Source organism: Anguilla rostrata, chromosome 2 (genome assembly GCF_018555375.3).
Source record: "Anguilla rostrata isolate EN2019 chromosome 2, ASM1855537v3, whole genome shotgun sequence".
Classification (NCBI taxonomy): domain Eukaryota; kingdom Metazoa; phylum Chordata; class Actinopteri; order Anguilliformes; family Anguillidae; genus Anguilla; species Anguilla rostrata.
The window spans coordinates 24,841,366-24,850,238 of record NC_057934.1 but is presented as its reverse complement, the minus strand read 5'-3'; the positions used below and the strand labels follow the sequence as shown (position 1 = coordinate 24,850,238).

General features: G+C 38.8%; 1 protein-coding gene across 2 annotated transcripts in view; it reads left to right on the top strand.

The window, feature by feature from the left end:
• The first annotated feature begins 6,972 nt into the window (after positions 1–6,972).
• The window catches only part of LOC135247651 (vesicle-fusing ATPase), a 60,406-nt gene continuing 58,505 nt past the window's right edge, over positions 6,973–8,873 (top strand). Inside the window, exon 1 of one of the 2 annotated variants that reach the window (XM_064321362.1) lies at positions 6,973–7,140. In XM_064321362.1, the coding sequence (XP_064177432.1) occupies positions 7,129–7,140 (12 nt within the window). In that variant the 5' untranslated portion in view covers positions 6,973–7,128. The remainder of the gene's footprint in view (positions 7,141–8,873) is intronic. The other variant, XM_064321361.1, reaches the window with a different exon arrangement.

The following is an 8,873-nucleotide window of genomic DNA, read 5'->3' as shown; positions in this document are numbered from 1 at the left end:
GATTCACAATGTTTTTGCCCCCCTCAATAATAACAAATGAGATTCATGCCACTCTTATTATTGTACTAGTGAGTATTGAGAATGAATGAGTGTTCATTTTTGCTTGGTGTATGGCTGGTGCAAAGCATCAAACTGCACTGAATACTTGATTTGTTGGGAGTCCGAAGGGTGTAATTGCATGATTTGATTTATTTTATGAATAGGATTGTTCATTTTTTATTGCCAGAAATCAGAGCCTTTTGACTTCTCAAAACCTAGATATTCTGCGTTATGATGGGATTTGCTGACCCTTGGTGCAAACATCACCAGTTTGTTCTGCTGAGTTGGCTGAGAAATGGCCAAGATCTGATCTGACGAAACTATTACTTGTACGAAATGGCCCTCTACTTTTTAAAGGATTTTTTATTGTTACTGAATAAACAACTGGCCGTCATAACTTGCTGCTTAACCAATTTTTATGTAAAGAGCAACATTTATTTACCTTCATGTGATTTGTGAGCTAAGCCGCGATAGGCTGTATTTCAGGCTCTTTTTGGTCACCACGGGCTTAAATTAAATTCCGAACGATACCGTGCTCATCAGAAGGCTCCATTTTCCAAACATTTTTTCATCGTCTGACACACTATCAGTTATGATACTGCAAGGCTGCCTTGGTGTGTTCCTTTCATTTTGTAGTGGCACAAACCATGTTTAAAAGTCATCACCCCACGGTCTGATTTTAGTTAGACTTCTGTAAGGCAAGCACAATCTTCTTTATGGCTTGTGTATTTTGTCAAGCATAAGCTTGGGTTCCAACCCTTCATAGAAAAATTGGCATTTTTTTCACCCAAATTACTTTCTCTAAGTTTACGTGGTTCTTTCATATTTGAAAAAATGGGTATATGATGTTCTAATTTTTTCATGCAAGTGATGCAGCTACATAGTTATCCTCTATTTCATCTATGACATCATCATAGGATCTCGTAGTGTCATATCCTCACTGACTGGGGCCAAGCCTGTGTTAAATGATTTTGTGTTATGAACACATTTGTGTCACTGCGGTGTCCTTCACAAAATTAGGTTGAAGGCCTTTTGGCCACTAAAACTGAAACGGTGTTTAACATGGACTTTTTATGTTGCAGTTTTCCTTTACAGTTTATTTAGCCTCTGATATTTAATAAACTGGTCTCCTATCCCACTCTGTAGGTTTTTGTTTGGCTTTTTCTTTTCTTTATTTTTTTCCCCTATTCGGCCTTTATCTTATTCTGAAAGAACTTCGTATTGTAGCCCCTAGGCCACAGAATCCTCCACTGATTCCCACCCAACCAAACCAAAAAAAGAATGATTGCTTGTTTTGGGTTTCTTACGCCATCAATATCAAATGTACAAGCGGTTCTTGCTGACCAACAATTACCGAGTATATCTGATGTTCAGATGAGTTCAAATAAAATGTTTTTTTTTTTTTCAAAAGCGTTATTGTTTCTTGACTTTTTGTACTTCAGCTTTCTAACGTTTAATGTGGTGTTTTCTGCAAAAGACATTTTGGGTCATCACCTCATTGGCAACAGATGTATTGATCTTTTTTTATAAGCTTTTGTACATGGTGTCCCATCTATGATTTTCCACTGTCATAGCCTCGTTTGCTGAAGTTAGCCACTTAAACTCGAAAGCATTCTGGTGCCTTGTTTTTAAAGATTTGACCCCAAAGTGAAAACCTTCCTTCAGGACATTCTAGGACACTGCTGTCAATCTCTTGCCCTGGAAGGCTGCAGTGCCTGCTGGTTTAATACTTTTCAGCACCAGTGATTAATTGGAAGTCATTTATTTTCTAAAGAATCCCCACACCTTGTTCCCAAGGCATTAATTGGCTGCTGATTGAAAGGAAACCACAAATAAGACCTTTCAGGCTGCCCTTACTTGAGTTTGACACCCCATTGTAGTACGTTGTCCTCAGTGTTTACATTTAGGCATTTAGCAGATGCTCTTACCCAGCACAATTTACAAAAGTGCATACGTACAGTTTAAACAACAAGCAGTGATAAAGTCATTAAGCCAAGATGCAGTTTAAACGGGTGTGTTTTAATTCGGTGGTGGAAGACTAACTTGCCCTGACTGTAACAGGGAGTTTGTTCCACCATTTTAAATTTACTTCTGTCTGTCTGTACAAGCCCTTGTCCTCTCTTAGTCGTGGAATTTTGTGTGTCAATAGGTTGTCCCTATCTTCAAATTTTATCTTTAATGAGTTGAGATGTTAAATAATAGGACCGCATTTTCTTACCAAGGACAAGGAGACTTTAAAATGACTCAATCTCTGCAATTAAAGCTCACCCACAATGTGCCATGGTCAGTTAAGGGTGTTTTTGCTGGTCCCTTTTTAGGCTGAATTGCATGCCAGTCAATTGAGGTGGCATTTCTGACTTTAGCAAAAATGATGGCTGCTTATCTTTGGATCCTTCTAATGAGAAGAGTCACTTTGTCTTGTTTATACATTCCATTTATCCAGTCAGCTTTATCTCAATTGCCCTTGTTCATAGACAGATCAAATGCAGGTTGTAACATGCATTGGATGGCACCATGTCTATTGTTTACTATCCAGGAAAGTAAACCTATATATGTAAGTGTGAAAGAATGGTGTATTTGTAATGTAATTGTAAACAGGCTTGCACAACAAAAAGGCTTTATTGTTGCCTACTTTTGATTGCTATTAATTGCTAAATGCATTTAAATTTATGTAATTGAGTTTTAAATGGCCTTTCTACAACGATAAAAGTTTGTAGTTAATCGGTTCTATGACATAAGTTAATTGTTTAAAACTGTTTAGTGACTTCCTAATATTACACACCACAGTGCTGTTGGCACACTCAGTTTCCCACTGTGCTCTTATCAGTTTATTATTAGAACAAATTGTATGAATATCTTTGACAATGTTTGGACAACTGATTTTGATAACCATATAGTTAATGCAAGAACTGTTTCTTTAAGGAGGTGTTCATTATTCTATGTTAATGCTGCTCTTTATTTACTGATTATAGATACTTTCCTGTGTAAGTCATTGGATAAGAGCACTCACTAAATGGATAGGAAACAGAAGACGTGCAATTCATAGATTACCATTTAGAATGGCTGATACCCGTTTTTGCTTGGGCTGTTTAGTTAGGAACATAGAACTCTTAAATATATTTCCTGTTAAATTATATGAATATTAAATATGCTAAATTCAAAGAAACCAAATACATACGGTAAAAAAATGTGATGGTTTCTGAATGCGTAGTGATGCAGGTCATGGCAAAGAAGAGCCGCAACGGATAATTAAAGAACCTGTGAAACAGGATAGATTGTAATGAATGAGAGGAGACTATCGTTTCCTTTTCTCAGGCGTTCTTCCTCTAACATACAAGCAGAAAACATTCTCTTCCTTCACAAAAATTATCTGCACAGCCTTTTCTGTAATACTGGAAAAAACATACATTTAATTTATATAACTCACTAATTATTCATCAATAAACATTTTTCCTGCTAACCATAGGGTGTCAGACTAAATCCCAAGGGGGCTGCATTGTCTGCGTGCTTTTGTGGTTTCCTTTCAATCAGCTGCCAATTAAGGACTGAAGAACAAGGTGTGTGGATTCTTTAGCCAATCAGTGATTTAACACTGAAAACCAGCAGACACTGCAGCCCTCCAGGACTGGAGTTTGACGCCTGTGTGTTAACCCATACATACTGGCTTATTAATGCACATAGCCCAGTGGTGTCAAACTCGTGCCATGGAGGGCCGTGTGTATGCAGGTTTTCATTCCAACCAATTAATGCTGCCTTAATTGAGTCCAATTACTCATTCAGCCATATGAGTTTAACTGCATTGAAGCACAGAATATAAGAATTTTTATTTAGACAATGCGGGTCACCATAGACGTCGGGTCACCATTGTGCACAAACCTGCATCCCTAATTCAGCAAATAATTTAACTAATTATATAATCAAGATCTGAGGCTGGAATGAAAAACTGCATACACACGGCCCTCCATGGCACGAGTTTGACACCACTGGTCTAAGCATTCAGACTCCGACTGGGGACCCACTTGTAGATTTTTTTTAATTATGTGTTTTTTTTATTTTTACAGGGATTAATTACCCTTTTAAGACACATGTCAGAAGTAGCTATGCATGCCATAAAGAATAAAAATCACGTTTAGATTCTGCTTATTGTGCTATATTGCAAACTACTGCATAAAAGAAGTTACAAAATCATTTAATGGATCAAGTTTACGTTTGATGTGAATTAATAGGCCCGTAATTGGGGGTGCGGACACATGGACACTAAAATTAGCTATTTTGTCAATAATAAAGAATTAAGACGGAGCAAATGATAACGAGCCAAACCTGCATTGTGTTAATAAGTTTAAGGGAAAGAATTAATTTAAACATATTCAACAACCTAATTAGGGGCCTATTTATTCCCCTTAGTTTTGAATTTGATCAGTTTCAAAATTTTTGTTACCTCTTTTTATGCAGTTGTTTGCAATATAGCGCAATGTGAACATAGGATCTTTATACCTGTCTATAGAATGCATATCTGCAGTGTTTTCTAGGATGAAAGCCAAGGTTAGGAATTAACCAAAAACAGTTTCCCAAAAAACTGCTGAACTTTTGTTGGCAAACACACAGGTCATATTTTGGATTGGGACCAATGTCACAAAATGAATTAATTCACATTCACTTCAGGAAAAAAATCATTTAGATAAAAATAATTTATCTCTGAATCATTGAAGTTGTTGAGTAGAAAAAGGTTTACTTAAACTTGGTTGCTAATTTTTGAATATTGCAAGCCTCTATGCAATGAAAATAATTTACAGTATAAATAACCAAAGAAAACAAATGCTGTTATGCCTATTTATTTCAGTGGCAATTTTAAATAATTTATTTATTTAGCATTGGAAAAACTACGCACTACAAGAAAATTTGTTTTTTGAAAATTTGGTAATAGGTTTTGCAGACCACATTACATACAAAAGTATCCCAGTGATTACAATTTCCAGGTGTGCATCCGTGCATCCAGCTGCCGAGCAGAAGTACACTTCATCTGGAAATCCATTGCAGAACGGACATACTGTCAAACTTCCAGCTCTCGTGATTAACGGTAGAAGGGTTTTTCTTCCACGTTTACAAACTTGTCTTCATCGCATTGCTTAATGAATACTTGAAATGTAAGAAAAAAAGTCATTGCTCAGGGTCCCTCAGTACAGCAGGTGGCACTCAAGTCCCATCTACACTGTTGAAAGACAGCATTTGCCAGAAGATTAACCAGGCCTTCGCAGAACTGGAAGGTAAACATTGACAATGGTCACACAAGGCTTCATGAACTGCATAATGGATGAAGCCTTGTGTGCTATAAATCGCACCAGCCCTGGTTCTAGACTGCTCTGATAGGGGGGACAGACAGATTTTGGGGGAGCAACTTTTTATTCAGGGCTCCGGGTGTACTATACAGTTTCCATTTTTTTCATCCTTTGTATGCTGTAGTGTGCATTATAAACGGCGCAGTCCTTAAGTATTTGGACAGTGACACAATTTTAGTTTTTGCTCTGTACTCCAGCACATTGGATTTGAAATGAATAAACTTAAAGTGCAGGCTGTTAGCTCTGATATGATCTGCTCAGGTACATCCATATTGGGTGATCTGTGTAGGAATGACAGCCTTTTTATATATAGTCTCCCCATGTTAGGGGACCATGAGTAATTGCACAAATTAATATAAATTCATCATATTTAGCACTTAGTTGCAAATCCTTTGCATTCCATGACTGCCTGAAGTCTGACCCATAAACATCACCAGATGCTGGGTATCTTCCCATATGATGCTCTGCCACACCTGTATTGCTGCCATCTTTAGTTCTTATTTGTTTTAGGTATAATTTTCCTTCAGGCTTGTTTTAAGCAAGTGAAACGCATTTTCGTTTGGATTTAGGTTTAGTCTGCTCCGCTAGATGGCACTAAATTCTACACACCGCACCTATTAAAAAAAAGATGATTAACAAAACATCCTGACTCAAAATAACAAAGGGTATATCAAATTCTCTTGGCTGTGTCCCCTTTCAAAATTAGACTTGATATATGTCGTATCCAATTGAGATTGACAACATAAACGTCCCCTCCCCCAATGTGTACAATACATGGCCTTGGTGCATAGTATCAAATGTTGTTCTGTTGTGTGTGTGTGTGTGTGTGCGTGTGTGCGTGTGTTTGCGTGTTTATGTGGTTTAATGATTTAATGTTGTTTGATAAAGACATTTTAATGAAAGTTGACTGTTTCTACACGCACGCACACGCACACAGAATTTGGAACATGAGGGCAATATGCATTTTGACCACGTGGTGGTGGTCATACAGTGTGGCAAATGGCAAATGCTACACCATTTTCACCTGGCGCTTATTTATTTTTCTTTATTTACAAAATATCTTTTCATTTTGGGATTGTTGATAAAGACATCGTTTTAATGAATGGAAGTTGAATGCGTGTGTAGGAACATTCAACGCTAATTATTTAAAAATGTTATCCTAAATCAATCATAACGTTAAATAATAAGTTCCAGACATCTGCAACAATTTAACTGCTCCGGGTAATTACAATCTGATTCAGTCGTTCAAAAGAACGATGACGTTGGCGAAATGCAGCCAGTGTTTTCCAGTTCACAGGTATCCTGAGTTTCGTACACATGCCTGCTTAGGTGCTGCGCGAATTTAATGATCTGCATATACGAGGATCAGCTACATCCGCCGGTGGCTCACTGAAACGGAAGAGAAATTGCCAGATCTAAGATTTGTCAACATATGCGTCTCTGATCCAAAAATATTCATCAGTTTATAAGAAAAAGTTCACACGTCTATGGTTTCACAAATCTAGACAGTATTAATTGATTAAAACAAAAAAACAAAAAAAGAACGCTACACTATTACTCCACTTCACACATATGTATCAGTGAATTTGCGCAGTCCCTGTTTATGACTGACGACCGTGAACACCCCACTGTACGTGCGCGCACCAGTCCCAACGTAAGCGTACACTACTACCCTAAGCTCTGTTTTGCGCTGTCAGTGGTGCTGTGTGGAAGCTTGTGACTGGACTGCTGCTGAGTAACAACAAACACGAAGATGGCGGCCCGGGTAAGTTTTTAAATTATTATGTATTAAAGCGGGTGTACGAAATTCTCGCCGCCAGTCTCGAATGACATAAGTTAAAAGTGGGGAAGTTAAAAGTTTCTGTGAACCAGTCAGTCAAGCTAACAAACGTAGCGCAGATGCACGTCATTCAAACCTCAACCAGCCCGGAAGATGTATTTGTGTGCTCTGCCCCTGGTTATGAAGCTGGCCAGTCTGCCAGTATCGCGCACAGAACTGAAGTAAATTAGCTGGTAGGCTTGTCTGCCACCTGGCAAGATAGGCAGCTATAGTAGAAGAGCAATTTAAATGACTATCTGTTCTGCCGGGCGGTTTAGACCCGTGAGCAAACTTTAGCAAGCGAGCAATATCTCATAATTTGCTAGCTAGCTGAACCCATCATTAGACATGGTTACGTTGAAATGATTGTTTCAGGTGTTTGGTTACTTGCTGGCTAGTTAGTAATAAGTTGGCTGGTGAAAAAAAATCTATGTTGTTGGCCGCTGTCTGGTATTCCATAATGGTAGCTAGTTAGCTAGCATTATGGAATATTATACAAGTTATTTAGCTAGTTAGTTAGCTAAGTATTTAAACTTTCTTCAAGATTAGTTCAACAATGACTAGCTACTTACCAATACGCAATGCGCTGTTGAGAGTGTAAACCATTCTGTGAGGCTGCCCATTTTTGAAAACGTAGGCTAACAGCAAAAGGAAATGTGGTGGCTAACGAGGAATATTACTATTCATTAGAATCGACGTAACTAACAGCTGTTGTTACGTTAGCAAATGACGAAGCTAGCTAAATGTATAGTATTGTAACTGTTCGTATACCTTGAAGATAAAGCAAGCAATCTAAACCGAAAGGCTGTCTTCATGTTTTAGTACTGTCTTTTCCTACTAAGCAGAACTGCGGGTACTATTCTGTTTGGTTTACTGTGACTGGGACCCTGACATGTTCCAATTACCCCACACTGTTTCGAGTTTCCCAGCCAGGGAAGACACCCACCCTGACAGAATTGGAATTTTTGAAATACACAGTGTGTGTGCGTGTGTGGCTTGGGGGCTCATAAAGCATCACTCACGGTGTCTTTAGGTGTGTCTTCAGCTTCCCCTCTTGTCATGAGGAAATGCATTGTGTCATCATGCATTGCATTTTAAACATGCTTTTGCAGTGCCATGCTTTACTTGCTTGGCCAGCCCTCTTGAAACGGTTCCAATAATGGAACCTCACTGCTCTGTCAGCACTCTGCAAACTCATGACAAGCTGTTCTCCAGGAAACAAAAAAAAACCCTCCTTAATGGCTTGCTCATTTCCATTTCCTCTCCCTCAAGAGCACCTGCTTTCCCAAGGGGAGTTAGCCATGGGGACAGCGTGGGTCTAAGTGCGAGAGCGTTTCTCTGTCACACGTGTAGGGTCAAACCCTAGAGAACCTGTCTCTCGTCTTGAGGAGCAGACAAGGCAGGGATGTTGGGGAAACGTAATTAAATGAGGCAGTGCCATTACGCACATCGTTCAGCCTACAAAACGCAGTGCAGTCTGTGCAGTCAAGGAAATTACATCTGGGGCTTTTTGACAAAGAAGCATAAAGCCATCACACTGTATCCATCTTGACAGATAGAATCTGTGTTTCTGTGACGTGCAAATTTGATAAAGCCAGTGCACTCCAACTCACTGAATGAAGGCTGGGGCATGTTGCACTGCTGGAGCGTGAACTGGTACTGATGAGTTAAGAGGGTAC